Consider the following 22,387-nt stretch of genomic DNA (forward strand, 5'->3'; position numbering starts at 1 on the left):
GAGGATAGTGAGGCTCAGGTTAGGGTGTGTAGGAGAGAGGGAGATTACTTCCCAATAAAAGACAGGGATGTGTAATGTCACCATGGTTGTTTAACATATTTATAGAAGGGGGATTATAAAAGAAGTAAATGCTGGGATGTTGGGGAGAGGGGTGGGATTAAAGTTTGGGGAATCAAATACAAAATGGGAGTTGACAAAGATAGTTTTTGCTGATGATTCTGTGCTTTTGGGGGATTCTAAAGAAAGGTTACAAAGGTTAGTGGATGAGTTTGGGAGGGTTTGTAAAGGTAGAAAGTTGGAAGTGAACATACAGTGCTTGTCGCAGCATTATGCCGCCCCTCTCTCACACATGTACCGAAACACAAACACATACCATGAAAGATTATAATATATATATTTGCAAAACTACAGGTCTCCCTCCACATTCACAAGGGTTAGGGGATTAACCCTTTGAGGGTTTTGGTCGTACTAGTACGTCTTACACTTAGGGGTTTTTGACGTACTAGTACTCATAAATTCTAGCGGCCTCAAATCTAGTGGGAGAAAGCTGGTAGGCCTTCATATGAAAGAATGGGTCTATGTGGTCAGTGTGCACAGTCTAAAAAAGATCCTGCAGCACACAGTGCATAATGAGAAAAAAAAAACTTTGACCATTTTTTTTTAATAAATCAGCGACTTTGCAGTGTATTTTCGTATGGTATTTATTATTGTATTCTAGTTTTCTTGGTCTCATTTAATAGAATGGAAGACATATTACAGAAATTGAGATGATTTTGACTGGTTTTACAATGAAAGGTGCCTTGAAATTGAGCTCAAAGTAGCAGAAATGTTCGATTTTTACCAAACTTCAAAAGTAAACAAATCGTGCCAAGAGTGCAATACACGTCAATTGGTGAGTCTAATATTCTTTCACAAGTGCACCAATAATATTTATACCATTTTTTACACTAATGCAGTAGTCTGCATAACAGTAAATCTTATATTTTTTGTGAGAATAAAAATTCAAAGTGGAAAGCAAAAGAATATAAGAGGGGCCTTGAGACGTGACTAATGACTAGAGGAAATGTCATTTTAGTGCCAGGAATGTCTTTCTTGTTTATTCTGGACCCTATTCGGAAATTGGCATCTTTTGAAATTTGTGTGAAATTGGCAAAATTGCTAAATTCTGACCACTGTACTGGATAGTTGAATTTCATAAATGGGTGGTTTCTTGCACCCATTCGATAGAAAAAATGGAGTTCTAGCGAAATATTCATGTTTTTTGTCGACTAGTACAGTGAAATTGGCCGAAATTGGGGCTCAAAGTGGGCAAAATCGCTGATGCGTAAACATCGCAGAGACCGCTAACTTTGCGAGAGTATAATTCCGTAAGTTTTCTATCAAATTTCAAACTTTTGGTGTCTTTATGATCGGGAAAAGATTCTCTTTCTTTTCATAAGAGAAAATATTTTTTTTTTTTTTTTAAATTTGGCCGACCCTGAGAACGAGTTTCGGAGAGGGCCTGTCGACCCTCAAAGGGTTAAGAACCTTGCGAATGTTGAAAAATCATGAATATGTGGTGCACAAATATTTTTTTTTTTTTTTTTTTTTTTTCAACAAGTTGGCCGTCTCCCACCGAGGCAGGGTGACCCAAAAAAGAAAGAAAATCCCCGAAAAGAAAATGCTTTCATCATCATTCAACACTTTCACCACACTCACACGTTGGCCGTCTCCCACCGAGGCAGGGTGACCCAAAAAAGAAAGAAAATCCCCGAAAAGAAAATGCTTTCATCATCATTCAACACTTTCACCACACTCACACATAATCACTGTTTTTGCAGAGGTGCTCAGAATACAACAGTTTAGAAGCATATACGTATAAAGATACACAACATATCCCTCCAAACTGCCAATATCCCAAACCCCTCCTTTAAAGTGCAGGCATTGTACTTCCCATTTCCAGGACTCAAGTCCGACTATATGAAAATAACCGGTTTCCCTGAATCCCTTCACTAAATATTACCCTGCTCACACTCCAACAGATCGTCAGGTCCCAAGTACCATTCGTCTCCATTCACTCCTATCTAACATGCTCACGCACCCTTGCTGGAAGTCCAAGCCCCTTGCCCACAAAACTTCCTTTACCCCCTCTCTCCAACCCTTTCGAGGACGACCCCTACCTTGCCTTCCTTCCCCTATAGATTTATATGCTTTCCATGTCATTCTACTTTGATCCATTCTCTCTAAATGACCAAACCACCTCAACAACCCCTCTTCTGCCCTCTGACTAATACTTTTATTAACTCCACACCTTTTCCTAATTTCCACACTCTGAATTTTCTGCACAATATTTACACCACACATTGCCCTTAGACAGGACATCTCCACTGCCTCCAACCGTCTCCTCGCTGCTGCATTTACCACCCAAGCTTCACACCCATATAAGAGTGTTGGTACTACTATACTTTCATACATTCCCTCCTTTGCCTCCATAGATAACGTTTTTTGACTCCACATATACCTCAATGCACCACTCACCTTTTTTCCCTCATCAATTCTATGATTAACCTCATCCTTCATAAATCCATCCGCCGACACGTCAACTCCCAAATATCTGAAAACATTCACTTCTTCCATACTCCTCCTCCCCAATTTGATATCCAATTTTTCTTTATCTAAATCATTTGATACCCTCATCACCTTACTCTTTTCTATGTTCACTTTCAACTTTCTATCAACTTTCTACCTTTACACACATTCCCAAACTCATCCACTAACCTTTGCAATTTTTCTTTAGAATCTCCCATAAGCACAGTATCATCAGCAAAAAGTAACTGTGTTAATTCCCATTTTGAATTTGATTCCCCATAATTTAATCCCACCCCTCTCCCGAACACCCTAGCATTTACTTCCTTTACAACCCCATCTATAAATATATTAAACAACCATGGTGACATTACACATCCCTGTCTAAGACCTACTTATACCGGGAAGTAGTCTCCCTCTCTTCTACACACCCTAACCTGAGCCTCACTATCCTCATAAAAACTCTTTACAGCATTTAATAACTTAACACCTATTCCATATACGTTCAACATCTGCCACATTGCTCCCCTATCCACTCTATCATATGCCTTTTCTAAATCCATAAGTGCAATAAAAACTTCCCTACCTTTATCTAAATACTGTTCACATATATGCTTCAATGTAAACACTTGATCTACACATCCCCTACCCACTCTGAAACCTTCTTGCTCATCCGCAATCCTACATTCTGTCTTACCTCTAATTCTTTCAATTATAACCCTACCATACACTTTTCCTGGTATACTCAATAAACTTATTCCTCTATAATTTTTACAATCTCTTTTGTCCCCTTTCCCTTTATATAAAGGGACTATACATGCTCTCCGCCAATCCCTAGGTACCTTCCCCTCTTTCATACATTTATTAAACAAAAATACCAACCACTCCAACACTATATCCCCCCTGCTTTTAACATTTCTGTCATGATCCCATCAGTTCCAGCTGCTTTACCCCCTTTCATTCTATGTAATGCCTCATGTACCTCCCCCACACTTACATTCTGCTCTTCTTCACTCCTAAAAGATGGTATACCTCCCTGACCAGTGCATGAAATTACCACCTCCCTTTCTTCCTCAACATTTAAAAGTTCCTCAAAATATTCTCGCCATCTACCTAATACCTCCCTCTCCCCATCTACTAACTCCGCTACTCAGTTTTTAACTGACAAATCCATACTTTCCCTAGGCTTTCTTAATTTGTTTAACTCACTCCAAAATTTTTTCTTATTTTCATTAAAATTTCTTGACAGTGCCTCTCCTACTCTATCATCTGCTCTCCTTTTGCACTCTTTCACCACTCTCTTCACCTTTCTTTTACTGTCCATATACTCTGCTTTTCTTATAACACTTCTGCTTTGCAAAAACCTCTCATAAGCTAACTTTTTCTCTTTTATCACACCCTTTACTTCATCATTCCACCAATCACTCCTCTTTCCACCTGCCCCCACCCTCCTATAACCACAAACTTCTGCCCCACATTCTAATACTGCATTTTTAAAACTATTCCAACCCTTTTCAACCTCCCCACTACTCATCTTTGCACTAGCCCACCTTTCTGCCAACAGTCGCTTATATCTCCCCCGAACTTCCTCCTCCCTTAGTTTATACACTTTCACCTCCCTCTTACTTGTTGTTGCAACCTTCCTCTTTTCCCATCTACCTCTTACTCTAACTGTAGCTACAACTAAATAATGATCCGATATATCAGTTGCCCCTCTATAAACATGTACATCCTGGAGCCTACCCATCAACCTTTTATCCACCAATACATAATCTAACAAACTACTTTCATTACGTGCTACATCATACCTTGTATATTTATTTATCCTCTTTTTCATAAAATATGTATTATTACCAAATCTCTTTCTTCACATAGCTCAATTAAAGGCTCCCCATTTACATTTACCCCTGGCACCCCAAATTTACCTTCTACTCCCTCCATAACATTTTTACCCACTTTAGCATTGAAATCCTCAACCACCATTACTCTCACACTTGATTCAAAACTCCCCACGCATTCACTCAACATTTCCCAAAATCTCTCTCTCTCCTCTACACTTCTTTCTTCTCCAGGTGCATACACGCTTACTATAACCCACTTTTCACATCCAATCTTTATTTTACTCCACATAATCCTTGAATTAATACATTTATAGTCCCTCTTTTCCTGCCATAGCTTATCCTTCAACATTATTGCTACTCGTTCTTTAGCTCTAACTCTGTTTGAAACCCCTGACCTAATCCCATTTATTAATCTCCATTGAAACTCTCCCACCCCCTTCAGCTTCGTTTCACTTAAAGCCAGGACATCCAGCTTCTTCTCATTCATAACATCCACAATCATCTCTTTCTTATCATTTGCACAACATCCACGCACATTCAGACTTCCCACTTTGACAATTTTCTTTTTATTCTTTTTAGTAATCTTTACAGGAAAAGGGGTTACTAGCCCATTGTTCCGGCATTTTAGTTGACTTTTACAACACGCATGGCTTACGGAGGAAAGATTCTTATTTCACTTCCCCATGGATATAAGAGGAAAAGTAATAAGACCAAGAACTATTAAGATAAAATCAAAGAAAACTCAGATGAGTGTGTATAAATAAACATGTACATGTATGTGTAGTGTGACCTAAGTGTAAGTAGAAGTAGCAAGACATTCCTGTAATCTTGCATATTTATGAGACAGACAAAAGACGCCAGCAATCCTTCCATCATGTAAAACAATTACAGGCTTTTGTTTCACATTCACTTGGCAGGACGGTAGTACCTCCCTGGATGGTTGCTGTCTACCAACCTACTACAAATATATTGTAGGGAAATACACCTACCATCCGACTTACGACCTGCTCAACTTACGACCACTAGACTTACGACCGTGTTTTTTATGCCAAATTTCTGGGAAATAAACAAATATTTGTGTTGTACACAGTGTTTATCCTAAACCTTACAGTATAAAATACAGTACTAACAGCATAAAAAGTAAAGTAAAACATGAAATACCAAAATAAAACAAAAATAAAGTCATTACAAAAATGTGTTGTTGATATTCAGTAGTAAAATTTGACATACGACCGGTTTCTCAGAACCGAACTTGGTCGTAAGTCGGATGGTAGGTGTATAATAGTAGCATTTTCTTAGCCTAACAATACTGCTTCCTTAACCTACTGTACCATGAACAATCATAAAACACATGAAAACATCGTAAAATATTGTACTAGTGCCAGCCCTTTGGTAAAGAAGGTGAGAAAGACTTTAGAATTCAAGAAAACTCATAGCAGAGTACCAGAGTGGAGGAGGAAGAGAAAGGGAAGAATGTGCCTTCTTCAGTGATTCTATGATATGTATGATACTAAAGCAGCACGAGTTGATAAAAGCTATAGTGCCAGCCATCGATGAAGTGTAGCATTAACAGTGTAGCAGGTAAGTTAAGCGATTAATCGGTAGAAAAAGGACGGCACAAACCTGACTCCTCCAATGTTGTTGAAGTTATTTAGGGCAACTGACAACACTGACAGTGGCCCATTTACACCCAACAACAACAATACAGCCATACTCATGACATACTTAATGACATATTTTATTCATTCTAGAGTATATGTCATGTTTCTCTGTTATTAATATTGTTTATTATATCATATTAGATGAATTGTGGTAGATAAATAACAAACTCCAAATAAACTTTTCCACCACCACAATACCTAACGTATGTAATGACATGTTTTAAATATGATTGGGCGGCTGGGCATTCGCGAATGTTAGAAGCCCGCAAGTGGAACTCGCAAAAGTGGAGGGAGACCTGTACTGAGGTTTTCATACTTGGTGCTGCATCCTTTGTGCTTAATCATGTCCTTCAGGCATGTAGAAAGACTCTCACACAAATTCTTGAGAGTTAAGGGAGGTACATTATTCCATGCCTCATGTAAAGCTGCCTCCAGCCGTGGGATGGAACTGATATCCTTGCCCAGTAAACTTTATTTCACTATTGACCAGAGGTTCTCAATTGGGTTTAGATCTGGGGACTTGCATGGCCAGTCATTAAAGAACCTCACTTCACAGTCCTTAAGCCACTGAACTATAGATTTGGCGGTATGATACGGTGCACCATCCTGCATAAAAACCGTAGTCCCACACTTGTCAGATGCCTCAGATAAATTGTCACACAATTCCAGGTAATTATACTGGTTCATATACTGGTTTTTGGGAAGCACAGTGAATTCACCAACACTGAGCACTGAAACACCCCCCAAACAATGAATGAGTGGGTGTTTGGTGGTCCCACAAGTGTACCGTGGGTCTAGCAGGTCACTGCCTCTGGGCCAGTACACATGTCCTACCATGGTTACAAGTGACAGTGAAGGTTGCATCATTACTCCAAAGTACTTCAGACCACTGTTGAGGATTCCATTGAAGATATTTCTTCGCATAATCTAGCCTATGTTTCTTCTGTGGCTTGGAGAAGATTGGTTTCTTAACCTGGCAGTGACTACTGTAGGCCAGTTCTGACATACATCTGTTAACAGTTCTTACAGATACCTCTGAGAAAAGATGTGGGTTCTTTTCTTTCAATTCTCTAGCATTTATCTTGGGTGTACTCTCTAACTACTTCTTTACCACAGTTAAGGTACGAACAGATGTCTTCTTCGAGGGGTCAGGCCGAGGTTTGGCAGACAATAACTCGACTCCGCCACCACCCTTGAGGCGCTGCACCCAGTTCCTCACTGAGCGCTCATACACACCAATATTCTCCACTATTTCTTTCATCTGTTACCCAGCTTTTTGAAGTCCTATTATTTGAGCTATAGTTTCAGGTGTTAAAGGCTTCCTTTTTCCCATAATCAAACATGTATAGCCCCAAAACCAAAGGGGACACCAGACAAAAGATGGGGCGGATGAGAGAGAAAAGTGCAACACTTCCTCTCACCACGGCAGCCACGTGAGCACTGAGGAGTCACTGTGGAGCGTGGCAGCAGGCCATGACATCATGCTAACGGCTGCTACCTGGCATAATGCACTGATGAAAAAAGACCCCCCTGTATGGTAGGCCTTTGACTTTCATCACGGCATTATGCTGGGGCGCTCACCCAGCATAATGCTGTGACTAGCACTGTAGATAATAATAAGGTAATGAGGGTATCAAATTATTTAGATAAAGAAAAACTGGATATCACATTGGAGGGAAGGAGTATGGAAGAAGTGAATGTTTTCAGATCACTCTTCCTCCTCTACCCTCTAGCTTCTACATTTGCTTTGAAGGAAAGTCTCTTAGGTTTGGCCTAAGTAGCGATATTGGGCAGTGCAGAAACAGCTGATATAGACCAGTGTTTGCTTCACAAACTTTTATTTTTATGGGAGTTGACTTGTCAGCAGATGGTTTTATGAAGGATGAGGTTAACCATAGAATTGATGAAGGAAAAAAGGCGAGTGGTGCGTTGAGGTATCTGTGGAGTCAAAAAAATGTTAACCATGAAGGCAAAGAAGGGAATGTACAAGAGTATGATGGTACCAACACAATTATATGGGTGTGAAGCATGGGTTGTAAATGCTGCTGTGAGGAGGCAGCTGGAAGCAGTGGAGATGTCCTGTCTAAGGGCAATGTGTGGTGTAAATTCTATGCAGAGAATTTGTAGTGTGGAAATTAGGAGGTTCATTATTCATTCATTAAGGATTTGCTGGTACAGGTCCGCCATCACAAATTCGGCAATCAGTTATTCGGTTCCTTCAGTTATTCGGCACTAATTTTGGCTAGCATAATTTCAAATTTCCAGGGTAGCCACACCAACCTGCTGGTACTGTTTGGTGGTGCTACTTGCTGCATAAGTTATTCCAATTTCTTTTTCTCCATTTATTGTTTTAACCTGCTTACTTTTAGCCCTAGCCATGGTTCCAATGAATAAAAGAAATGCTTCTCATTATGTAAAGCACCTACACAGTACATTATCCATTAAAGATAAGGTGGCTTTGAAGCCACTGTCGGTTGCCATGAGCTCAGTCTCATGAAGCAGGAGAATATGCTTTATTATTACACTAATATCAACACTACAGCTTATTTGCTTATCACAATTGATCTAATATGACATAATAAACAATATAAATAACATAAAACATGTTAAATACTCCAGAATAAATAATATTTGGCATAATACCGAGCAGTTCGACGGAGGTATGAAGAGGATATGGTATACAAATACAATTCTCCTATCCCTGTCTTGGGGGCTTATATTAGAGAAAACGGAGCATAGCACAGGGCTAACTGTGATATACACTCGTACTGCACCATAAACCTGAAACAAAAAAGTTATTTTCTCTATATAGATTATCACACACAGCAGCATATGTGTAGAGAACCTAGGATAACCCAAAAATGTCAATGTGGCTTATTTTTAGTACCTGGCTTGGGTTAGCCATATATGATTTTCGGTAAATATTTGATTCCCAGCCAGGGTAGAAACATTAGGCGTGTTTCTTTACACCTGTTGTCTATGTTTACCCATCAGTAAATGGGTACCTGGGTGTTAGTGGACTGGTGTGGGTGTTATCCTGGGGCACTGACCTAATTTTCTTGAAATACTCTGCATAACAAGTGGCTTTCTATACAGTAGTATGTCACTGATGTCAGCTAGGCCTGTATGCCTTGTACATGTAGTAAATAAAGATATTATTATTATTATTATTATTTTCTCAGTTGTTTGTTGGGGGGTTATCTTATTCAAACTTAGGCAATGTATGATGGAAGGATACTTCTTAATGTACACCAAAAATGAAAGAAATCAGACCATAAATAGCGGAGTTCACTTCTCAGCCATTAGCGGCCGCTTAGCGGTATATTTTTGTATGCTTTTTATGGTTATATTCTCATTTTTTGGGTCTCATTTGATAGAATGAAAGATATATTACAGAAATAGATATGATTTTGATTGCTTTCATGATGGAAAGTACCTTGAAATTGTGCTCACAGTAGTGAAAATGTTCTATTCTTTAGCGAAGCTCAAGAGTAAACAAATGACGTCAAAGTCCAATACCTGTCCGCCTGCCAGTTCAATACGGAGTCAAGAATGACCTGACATTATTTATACAATTATTACAATAATGCAGCAGTTTGCATAACAGTAAGTCTTCTATTTTTTTGTGAATAAAAATTCCAAATGAAAAGCAAGAGTAATATAAGAGGGGCCTGTAGCCGTGACTAATGAAGAGAGAAAATGTTATTTTAGTGCTAGGAATGTCTGCATTGTTTATTCTGGACCCTATTTTGAAATTGGCATTGTTGAAATTTGTGTGAAATCGGCCAAATTGCCAATTTCTGACCACTTTATTGGGTAGTTGAAATAAGTGAATGGGCAGTTTCTTGTACTCAGTTGACAGACTAGAAGTAAATAAGTTTATTCAGGTATACAAAAATACAGTTACATAGATTGTCATACATAGCAATGTATGTATAGAGAACCTAGGATAACCCAGAAAAGTCAGACGAAGTGACTTATTTCCAGTACCTGGCTTGAGCTTGCCATATATGATTTTTGGTAAATATTTTTTTTTCTCGGTTGTTTGTTGGGCTATCTCATTGAAACTTGGGCAATGTATGATGGAAAGATGCTTCTTAACGTACAACAAAAATAAAAAAGACGGGCGATAAATAAGGGAGTTCATTTCTCAGCCATAGCCGCCTCTGCAGTATATTTTCGTATGGTTTTTATGGTTGTATTCTCATTTTTTTGGACTCATTTGATAGAATGGAAGATATATTACAGAAATATACATGATTTTGATTGCTTTCATGATGAAAAGTACCTTGAAATTGAGCTCAAAGTAACGGAAATGTTCGATTTTTGCTGATGTTCAATGAACTGTGTAAGTCAAGTTGGTTAATTTTATTAAGTGTATTCCGGCAAACTCAGTAATCCAGCACACTACAGGTCCCAATGATGCCGGATTTGTGATGGAGGACCTGTACTTCCGACCCGGGTCTTCTCCAGATGGCGACCCGGCGGTGGCCCAGGAGGTGGTGTGGAGTTGCTAAAAGTATTAGTCAGAGGGCTGAAGAGGGGCTGTTGAGATGGTTTGGTCATTTAGAGAGAATGTAACAAAGTAGAATGACTTGAAGAGCATTTAAGTCTGTAGGGGAAGGAAGGCAGAGTGGCGTTGTCCCCAAAAAAGTTGGAGGGAGGGGGTAAAGGAGGTTTTGTGGGCGAGGAGCTTGGACTTCCAGCAAGCGTGCGTAAGTGTGTTAGATAGGAGTGAATGGAGATGAATGGCTTTTGGGACCTGACGAACTGTTGGAGTGTGAGCAGGGTAATATTTTGTGAAGAGATTCAGGGAAACCAGTTAGCTGGACTTGAGTCCTGGAAATGGGAAGTACAATGCCTGCACTTTAAAGGGGTATTGGGATTGGCAGTTTGGAGGGACATCTGTACTGTCATATCTGGGCACCTCTACAAAGACAGAGGTTATGTATGAGTGATAGTGAAAGTGTTGAATGATGATGAAAGTTTTTTTCTTTCTCTTTGGGTTTTTCTTTCTTTTTTGCATCACCCTGCCTTGTTAGGCAATGACCATTGTGTTAAAAAAAAAAATCCTTGTGGCTACCCTGTTGCTAATGGGCACTAACCCTCACCCCTTCTGGGCCCTGACCCTAACATCCAACTGCAGTGCCCTACAATTCACTGATCTGATCTGGAATTATGAAGAAGGGGCAGTGTAATTCTGCTCAAAAAGGTTTGGGACAGTTTAAAGAGGATTGGGATATTATAGGACACTGTTTGATATGAATCGGTTTGACTGGCCTCACTTGTATGTATAAAGTGGGAAATGGCCAGTGTTAAAAAAGTATAAGTTGAATTTATTCATTATTATTGTAATGTATTATATATTTTTTTCATTGACAGAAGCACGATATGGTCCTTTTGATAGCAATGGATTCCAAGCAGGTGTTAAAGTTCTTATCAAACTTGAATTACTACCAAATCGACTAGAAGTAGAAAAAATGAGAAAGCTTCATATGACCAGGCAAGGTAGGTTTTATAAATCATTAGAAGCAAAATATGCTTGAATCATGATTTCTTAAAAAAAAAAAAAAAAAGAAGTCCTGTTGTACTCCATCCGTCACCAGTTCAACTCACACCCATCCACCTTGCTCACCCATCCAACTCACTCCTGTGCCCATTCATCTCACACTCCTATCCAGCTCATTTTCATGCCAATTCATCTCATTCACTCACCCACCCAACTTGTTCTTAGGCCAGTCTAAGTTCTTGCACAGATCTACACCGATTCCCACAAAAAGTTTACTCACTATTTCAGTTCCAACACCCATTACACTTGTATATACCTGTCCAACTCCCATACCCATTCATCAAACCCATCCAACTTGCACCACCATTTACAATGCATGCACACCTAAAACACACACACACTAGAACCAATGCCCATGGTTAAAATTCAGATGTTTAATTCCTCAGCTGGATACCTACTCAAGCATGTGATCACCTCTTTAATTAAACACACTGCTCTTGTTTTCAGTGGTATATAGTGTAAGATTTTTATGCAATTTGTCAGTAGAATGTCTGATTTATGTGATAATGGTATACAAAACTTACAAATGCAACATATGGATATATCTCTTGCGGACATATTTTAACCCATAAACTGTCCAAATGTAGATCTGTTTGTACCGCTAGCACTCCAAACGTAGATATACGTTTTATTTTTCCTGCCTCCAAATTTGGCATGACTGGCCTGAGATGCCTGGTCAGTATAGAATGGGTCTTAACACTCGGTGTGTGCAGTATTAAAAGAATCTGGGACCACTTAGTACATTGTGGGAGCACCAGTTCAATTGAGTGCCAGCTAGAGCAAATAGTGTGGCAAACACCAGGGATTTACTGATGTCATGTTGTATTAACACTCCCCTTTTAAGAGGAAAGTGATGGATGTGACCACAGGTGGTCGAGGAAATACCAAAAACCTTGATAATAACCCATGTGTAACATTTGTGCAACATTCTTTCATTTTTGATACCACTGGCTGTCCCTCTGTCTGTATCTGTCTCTATATCTGTTTGTATATTTGTCTATATCTGTCTATCTCTGTCTCTCACATGTACGTATAAGTACAGTTATTATACATAGTGTAAATTACCTAGGATGACCCAAAAATTCCAGGCAAAGTGCTATACAGTGCTTGTAGATATAAGACTTAATAAGCATGACTGGCAAGTCAGCAGCAAGTAATACGCATTGTCACTTCATCAGGAATCAGACGTGACTACTGTTGGTTTACGAGCCACTCTCTAAGACTGAGAGACAAGCAGACAGAAAGACAGACGGACACAGACACAGACAGACACAGACACACACAGACACACACACAGACACACACACAGACACACACACAGACACACACACAGACACACACACAGACACACACACACACACACAGACACACACACAGACACACACACAGACACACACACAGACACACACACAGACACACACACAGACACACACACAGACACACACACAGACACACACACAGACACACACACAGACACACACACAGACACACACACAGACACACACACAGACACACACACAGACACACACACAGACACACACACAGACACACACACAGACACACACACAGACACACACACAGACACACACACAGACACACACACAGACACACACACAGACACACACACAGACACACACACACACACACACACACACACACAGACAGAGGCAAACACACAGAGGCAGACAGAAAGGCTGAGACACACAGGCAGACAGAAAGACAGATAAGCAGAGCTAGACAGATACAGACAGGCAGGTAGATACAGACAGACATACATGTTTGTGTGTAACAGTCATCATCAGGTGTCACTCCACTGCTTACCCTGTGAGCAGTTTAGTGACTTGTCATAAACACCATGCTTCAAGAAGTTTCGTATATACTTCAGCATGTCTAAAACATTGCTGAGACGTATAAATACTTTGTATATATTTCTAGACAATAGTAAATGACCAAGGCAGGTGAAAATGTACACCTGTTGGTGTAATTGTGACTCGTATTCGTTTACCGACAACTCAGAGTTACGACAGGCTCTCTGATGAGTTGTTATTGTATACTGTACAAGAACGGTTTAACAAAGGGGCATTCCTGTCTTACAAATTTACTAACTTTTTTCACTAAGGTGTTTCAGGAGGTAGATCATAGTAATGAATAGGATATTGTGTATATGGATTTCAGTAAGGCTTTCGATAGAGTTCCACACCAGAGGCTATTGAGGAAACTTAAGGCACACGGAACAGGGAGAGAAATTTTTTCCTGGGTAGAGGCATGGCTGACAAATAGACAGCAGAGAGTTTGCTTAACCCTTTCAGGGTCCGTCCCGAAGATCTACGGCTTTACGTTCAGGGTCCAAACCGTAGATCTACGTCATGAGCTCAGCTCACTCTGATAAACTGTGAGTGGTAAATTTGGGCCTAGATATGAGAGAATACATCTATGTGGTATGTGTGCACCACATAAAACAAATCCTGCAGCACACTGTATAATGAGAAAAAAAACTGAGACCATGATTTTCGATTAAAACAGCGACTTTGCAGTGTTTTTTTGTATGTTTTTTATAGTTGTATTTGTGATTTCTTGGTCTCATTTGATAGAATGGAAGACATATTACAGAAGTAGAGATAATTTTGATTGGTGTTAGCACTGGAAATGGCTTGAAACTGAGCTCAAAGTGGCGGAAATGTTAAATTTTTGCCGATGTTCAAGAGTAAACAAACGACCTCACACGTCTAATACACGCCAGCTGGTGGGTCTAATATACATTCACAAATGTTGTGATGATATTTATACAATTATTACAATATTGCATAACAGTAAATCTTCTAATTTTTGGTGTGAATAAAAATTCATTATGTGAATAAAAAATCAAAACGGAATTTATTTGTAAAGCCTCAAAACATAACTAATGAACAGAGTTAATGTTAGTTTAGTGCCAGGAATACCTACATTGTTTATTCTGGACCCTATTTTGAAATTGGAATATTTTGAACTTTGTGTTAAATTGGCCAAATTACCAATTTCCGGTCACTTTATTTTGTAGTTGTAGTTGGCGATTTCTTGTGCTCAATCGATAGAATAGAAGTAATATTAGTGAAATAGCTAAGAATTTGGTCGACTGGAATAATGTAATTGGCCTAAAATGGCAGTCAAAGTCGGCAAAATCGCCGATTCGTAAATATCGCTGACACATCAAAATTCACGAGAGCATAATTTCGTCAGTTTTCCATCAAATTTTGTACTTTTTGTTTTATTACATTCACAAAAAGATTCTCTACCATTTCATAAGAAAAAATAAAATTTTTTTTTTTTTTGAAAATTCTTGGACACTGGCGCACCACTTCAGATTTTGGCCTTGGACCATGAAAGGGTTAAATGGGGAGAAATTAGAATGGGGGCACGTCACAAGCGGTGTTCATCAGGGGTCAGTGTTGGGCCCGTTGCTGTTCACAATTTACATAAACGACATAGATGAGGGAATAAATAGCGACATAAGCAAATCTGCTGATGACACTAAAATAGGCCGTCCAATTCATTCTAATGAGGATACTAGAGCACTCCATGATGATTTTAATAGACTGTTGCAATGGTCGGAGAAGTGGCAGATGCAGTTTAATATTGACAAATGCAAAGTTCTAAATGTTGGACAGGTCAATAACCATGCCACATATGAACTAAATAATGTAGATCTTAATATTTCTGATTGCGAAAAGGAATTAGGAGTTCTCGTTAGCAGTAATCTAAAACCAAGACAACCGTGCATTAGTGTTCGCAATAAAGCTAACAGAATTCTTGGCTTCATATCTAGAAGTATAAATAATAGAAGTCCTCAGGTTGTTCTTCAACTCTATATATCCTTGGTTAGGCCTCATTTAGACAATGCTGCTCAGTTCTGGTCCCCGTATTACAGAATGGACATAAATGCTCTGGAAAATGTACAGAGGAGGATGACAAAGATGATCCCATGTATCAGAAATCTTCCCTATGAGGATAGACTGAGGGCCCTGAATCTGCATTCTCTCGAAAGGTGTAGAATTAGGGGGGATATGATTGAGGTGTATAAACGGAAAACAGGAATAAATAAAGGGGATGTAAATAATGTGCTGAAAATTTCCAGACAAGACAGGACTCGTAGCAATGGTTTCAAGTTGGAAAAATTCAGATTCAGGAAGGATATAGGAAAGCACTAATTTGGTAATAGAGTTGTGGATGAGTGGAACAAACTCCCGAGTACAGTTATTGAGGCTAAAACGTTGTGTAGTTATAAAAATAAGTTAGATAAATAAAGGAGTGGGTGTCGGTGGGTGTGAGTTCAACATGACTAGCTTGTGCTGCTGAGTCTGGTGCCGTGCTCCTTCCTTGAGTGGAGGTGACCAGACTGGGTGGGTTATTGGGCTAATCCGGGGGGGATGCATTGAGTTAATCCGGGGGGGGGACATGGACCTGCTCAGCATGGGTCAGAAGACCTGTTGCAGTGTTCCTTCTTTCTTATGTTCTTATGTTCTAACTTGGGTCATGAACGGGCAGCGCAGTGTCTCAACGTCAAGCATCTTAATCTCCTTCCTATAGCAACTCAGTACACTAGCTTTCACGGTCTTCAAGACTACATATTTGTACAAATTTCCTGTTGTTTTTACCTCTTGGAAGAGGATATACATTAATATACATATATTTGTCTGTTAATCTGCTCTCCTTTTACAGGTAGTAGTGAAAATCATGATGGGAGAAATGCAGAAGAAAGGATAGATGTATATCATGGTCACATCCAGGAAATGTCGGAAAACAAAGGGCCGGTAGATGTTTATGTAGAAGAAATTGGCAACAGGTAAGAATATGTTTAATTTTTTTGAGTGAGGGTTAATCTTCAGTTCTGGGACTCGTCTGTAAATTTTATATTCTCTGAATTGATTTGGATTCGTCTACTTTGAGTTGGACTGAAATGTTACGAATTTCAGTCTCCTATGTGCGGGTTATTTGTGTATTGTGCCTTTTTATTCTCTATTCCCATGACTCATTTGAGTGTGTAAAGAGCTTATCTTATCTACCCTGTCTATTCCTTGTAGTGTTAGGTATGTCATGATACTTCCCCATGTGTTTTATTCCTAGTTCTTGCAGTTTTTCTTCATAGTTCATTTCCCTCTATTCAGGCACCATTCTTGACATTGCTTTTAATTCTCTCAAGTTTATCTGTGTTTTACTAGTTGAGGGTTCAAGTCTGGTGCTGCAAATCAAGAATGGGTTGTACACAAAGGTAAATTGTGCTTTGAATTGAGGTTTTGTTTGGGTTTCTGAATGCTGTTAAATTTCATGTTTGCAAGCTTGGCTTGTACTGTTTATGTTCTTCTGTTTCTGGCTTCCTTTCTCAGTCTCCCAGTTTCCTAACTGCTTTTGGTCTTGGTAAATTCTATGAGCCTGCACTCTGAAAGAAGGGTGGAGATATTTTCAGCTTGGAGGGGCATCTGAACTGTAGTGTCTGCACACCTCTGGCAAGACAGTGACGGAGTAAATGATGGTGAAAGCTTTTCTTTTTTGGGTCACCCTACCTCAATGGGAAACGGCTAGTTTGTTAGATAGGAGCGAGTTGAGGCCAATGTTTTTTTTTTTTGACTGATGGGCTGTTGGACTGTGAGCAAATTAACATTTATGAAGGGATTCAGGGAAACCGGTTAGCCAGACTTGATTGTAGATGAATGGTTCAGAGAACCGACACGTTGATAAATTAGACACATGTGCAACTCTTGGGTATCTTTATTGAGGAAATGTTTTGCCACACAGTGGCTTCATCAGTCCATACAAAGGAGAATCTTGAAGATCAGGAGGAGAATGAGGTAATCAGTCCCTCAACCTTGAGTCAATGTGGTCAGTCCATCAATCTAGAATAGAATACGGCATATGTGCGGAGAAGGAGCTTATACTTGGAAATTCTTCGCTTGCCTAACCCTTGGGCACGACCTACTTCCACATTGAACAAATGTGACACCACCTACAACTGCTGCACCTCTCCTGCCTACGGTTTATAAGCTCCTTCTCTGTACATATGCCGTATTCTATTCAAGATTGATGGACTGACCACATCGACTCAAGGTTGAGAGACTGATTACCTCATTCTCCTCCTGATCTTCAAGATTCTCCTTTGTAAGGACTGATGAAGCCACTGTGTGGCGAAACGTTTTCTCGATAAAGATACCCAAGAGTCGGTTCTCTGAACCATTCATCTACAATCCTGTCAGACACTGCAACTTCTTGGGATCGTAATAGTTGGAAATTCTTCGCTTGCCTAACCCTTGGGCACGACCTGCTTCCATATTGAACAAATGTGGCACCACCTACAACTGCTGCACCTCTCCTGCCTACGGTTTATAAGCTCCGTCTCCGCACATATGCCGTATTCTATTCAAGATTGATGGACTGACCACATCGACTCAAGGTTGAGAGACTGATTACCTCATTCTCCTGATCTTCAAGATTCTCCTTTGTATGGACTGATGAAGCCACTGTGTGGCAAAACGTTTCCTCAGTAAAGATGCCCAAGAGCTGCACATGTGTCTAATTTAGCCAGACTTGAGTCCTTGGGATGGGAAGTACAGTGCCTGCACTCTGAAGAAAGGGTGGAGATACATTGCAGTTTTTTAATTGTAGTATCGGCACACCTCTGGAAGACAGTGATGGAGTGAGTGAGTGATAAAAGTGTTTGTTCTCTTTTGGGTCACTCTACCTCAATGGGAAATGGCTGATGTGTTAAAAAAAAAAAATAGTGGAAGTAATAATTTTGTGAAGCATTCAACCCATGTAGGTCAGTCAGTGCAAGGAGGGCTGGAAGTTCAGTCCTTTATTTGCAAAGAGGAGAATCACAAGGATATATAGGGTTTAATTCCTGTAATCAGGTCATTTATGTAAACAGGGACATTAACCCTTTCATTGTCCAGAACCACAAAATTAATATTGCTTTTAGTGTCTACATTTTAAATAAAACAGTAGAGAATCTTTTTCTGAAGGTAATCACACCAAAAGCATGAAATTTCATGGAAAGTTTACGGAATGACGCAGGTACAAAGTTAGTGTTCTGGACGCAGTTTGCACAGTGGCTATTTAGCCCAATGTGAGTCCTATCTTTAAGTCAATTTCATTTCTCTGTTCAACCAAATTCTTAGCTCTTTTGCTAGTATGCCTTTGATTCTATCCATTGAAAAAAAACCGTCTATTCAATTATTACAACTGCCCTATAAAGTGCACAGAAATTGGTTATTTGGTCAATTTTATTTTTGTATCACACAGGGAATTACTGTTAGAAATATGGTATTGCATAAAAGAATTTGCATATATCAAACTCACGTAAAGACGGGTAGCCAGACCAGTTACCTGGTCAACAGTGAGCTCAGGTGTACTGATGCCCCAGTCAGAGAGAGGAAGTAATTTAGTCACACTGCTTAACCTGACTTTGCTGCTAGAAGGGTGGTAAATTATATATTATCTGGCTAAATAATTGATTGTCTCCATTATTGTAATTATAGGTACACCTACCATCTAACTTACGACCTGCTCGACTTAAGACCACTCGACTTACGACCATGTTTTTTATGCCAAATTTCTGGGAAATAAACAACTATTTGTGTTGTACACAGTGTTTATCCTAAACCTTACAGTATAAAATACAGTACTAACAGCATAAAAAGTAAAGTAAAACATGAAATACTAAAATAAAACAATAAAATAAAGTCATTACAAAAATGTTTTGTTGATATTCAGTAGTAAAGTTCGACTTACGACCATTTCGACTTATGACCGGTTTCTCGGAACTGAACTCGGTCGTAAGTCGGATGGTAGGTGTATTTTGTTGTGAAGGGTTAGTTTTAAGATACTTAGACCCTAACCCAATTTTTTCTATGTATTATAGGATTCATATTTTTTGTTTTTAGATTTCTTGGTGAATTTCAAGAATTTAACTTTCATGCTAAGGGTGGTTTTGCTTTATTTTTCTTTTTCTTTCGACAAACTGGCCGTATCCCACCGAAGCAGGGTAAGCCAAAAGAAAAAAAACAAAGGTTTCTATTTTTAACTTTAGTAATGTATATAGCAGAAGGGGTTACTAGCACCTTGCTCCCAGCATGTTAATTGCCTCTTATGACACATGGCCTATGGAGGAAGAATTCTGTTCCACTTCCCCGTGGAGATAAAAGGAAATAAACAAGAGCAAGAACTAGTAAGAAAATAGCAAGAAAACCCAGAGGGGTGTATATATACAGTTTGTACATGTATGTGTAGTGTGACCTAAGTGTAAGTAGAAGTAGCAAGACGTACCTGAAATCTTGCATGTTTACAAGACAGAAAAAGGACATCAGCAATCCTTCCATCATGTAAAACAATTACAGGTTTTCGTTTTACACTCACTAAGCGGGACGATAGTACACATCCTGGGCAGTTGCTGTCTACCAACTTATTACCTAGGACTTTATATTTCCTTACTTATAATGATGGGAAGAGTTGTATGGAAATAATGTACTCCACTCAAGTTTATATTGTTTTTTTATTAACACATCGGCCGTTTTCCAGCAAGGCAGGGTGACCCAAAAAAGAAGAAACACTTTCATCGTCATCCACTCCATCAGTGTATTACAAGAGGCGAGCCTACACTACTGTTAAAAAACGGCAACTCAGGTTTAATAGGTGTCTAATTTTCATAAGGTTTTTCTAATTTTTCTAAATTATTTTCAGATTAAAGGTGCCTTATGAATCTTTAGAAAAAGTTCCTCCTTCCCCACCTCGTTCTCCATGGCATGCTTCACAGCAACACTTGCAGACAGGTACAGGCTCAGCAACCACTACAGGGGTAAACATTCCGAGCTACAAGAAACTCACTGGCTTTTATCAGAAGGCGCCTCTTCCTGCTGAGCCTGAGTACTGTAAGTTAAGTGCATTGTTTGTTTTTTAAGAAAAGCTATTTGTTACTCTATCTACTGCATTGTCACGTGTGTCCAACTTGCATTTGCAGTCTCCAAATTTAGTTAGCGTATATTTAAGAAAAAGAGTTTTGTAATACAGTGGTCCCTCATTTTTCGTAATTAATCCGTTCCTGGAAGTGTGACTATTATCGAAATTGAAGATTTTCGAATCCATTTTCCCCATAAGAAATAATGTAAATCCAATTAATTCGCTCCAAACACCCAAAAGTATCAACAATAATTTTTTTTTTTTTTACCTTAAAGATAGATTTACATGCACAAAAGAATGAACATTCAACATGACAGTTACCTTTATTGAAGGCTGTTGTTGATGAATGGATGACAGGGAGGAGGAAAGAGGGAAGAGAGGTTATTGTTTGGAAGGGGAATCCCTCTCCATAAGGACTCTAGTCACTTCAGGGGTCACTTCCCTACCTTAAATATAGATTTACATTTAAATATAGATTAACCGGACTTGAGTCATGGCAATGGGAAGTACAATGCCTGCACTCTAAAGGAGGGGTTTGGGATATTGGCAGTTTGGAGGGATATAGTGTGTATTATTTATACGTACATACTTCTAAAGGAGGGGTTTGGGATATTGGCAGTTTGGAGGGATATAGTGTGTATTATTTATATGTACATACTTCTAAACTGTTGTATTCTGGGCACCTCTGCAAAAACAGTGAATATGTGTGAGTGAGGTGAAAGTGTTGAATGATGAAAGTATTTTCTTTTTGGGATTTTCTTTCTTTTTGGGTCACCCTGCCTCAGTGGGAGACGGCCGACTTGTTGAAAAAAAAAATGCAGAAAAGAATGCCAAATAAATGTAAAGCACTAATAAAATGTATAAATGAACATTTAACATCACACTTACCTTTTATTGAAGACTTTTGTTGGTGTATGGCAGAGGGAGGGGAGGATAAGATAAGATAAGATTTCGTTCGGATTTTTAACCCCGGAGGGTTAGCCACCCAGGATAACCCAAGAAAGTCAGTGCGTCATCGAGGACTGTCTAACTTATTTCCATTGGGGTCCTCAATCTTGTCCCCCAGGATGCGACCCACACCAGTCGACTAACACCCAGGTACCTATTGGCTGCTAGGTGAACAGGACAATAGGTGTAAGGAAACGTGTCGAAATGTTTCCACCCGCCGGGAATCGAACCCGGGCCCTCCGTGTGTGAAGCGGGAGCTTTAGCCACCAGGCCACCGGGCCACCACTGGAAAATATAATGCTAATATCAACTCTCTGGCTTATTTATCTATCACAATTCAACTAATATGACATAATAAACAATATTAATAACATAGAAACATGGATTATACTCTAGAATGAATAAAATAAGTCATTATGTATGTCACGAGAGGTGTTGCGTTGTTGGGTGTATAAGGGCCACTGACAGTAAGCCGTCCATAATGGTGGCGAAGCAGCAGCTGAGGCGGCGGTGTTTTCTGTAGCCCTATATAACTCCAACAACATTGGAGGAGTTGGTAGAATTGCTGAATCTCTGAAGAAGGCACCCTCTACCACCATCACAACCACTACCACCCTCTACCACCATCACTACCACCACCTACCACCATAACTACCACCGTCTACCACTATCACAATGCTAGTACCCCTCTACCACCATCACTATCACCATCTACCACTATCACAACTGCTAGCACCCTCTACCACTATCACAGCTGCTAGCACCCTCTACCACCATCACTACCACCTTCTACCACCATCACTATCACCGTCTATCACTATCACAACTGCTAGCATCCTCTACCACTATCATAACTGCTAGCATCCTCTACCACTATCACA

General features: G+C 39.5%; 1 protein-coding gene across 5 annotated transcripts in view; it reads left to right on the top strand.

Annotated features, from left to right (window-relative positions):
- LOC128692261 (UDP-N-acetylglucosamine transferase subunit ALG13) overlaps nucleotides 1-22,387 on the top strand; it is a gene marked incomplete at its 5' end in the record, with an annotated part of 177,597 nt that overhangs the window by 1,758 nt on the left and 153,452 nt on the right. For all 5 annotated transcript variants that reach the window (XM_070096330.1, XM_070096334.1, XM_070096333.1 and 2 more), the window contains 3 exon segments: nucleotides 11,450-11,575; nucleotides 16,332-16,455; nucleotides 20,343-20,530. In XM_070096330.1, the coding sequence (XP_069952431.1) occupies nucleotides 11,450-11,575; nucleotides 16,332-16,455; nucleotides 20,343-20,530 (438 nt within the window).

Source organism: Cherax quadricarinatus, chromosome 53, assembly GCF_038502225.1.
Source record: "Cherax quadricarinatus isolate ZL_2023a chromosome 53, ASM3850222v1, whole genome shotgun sequence".
Lineage (NCBI taxonomy): Eukaryota > Metazoa > Arthropoda > Malacostraca > Decapoda > Parastacidae > Cherax > Cherax quadricarinatus.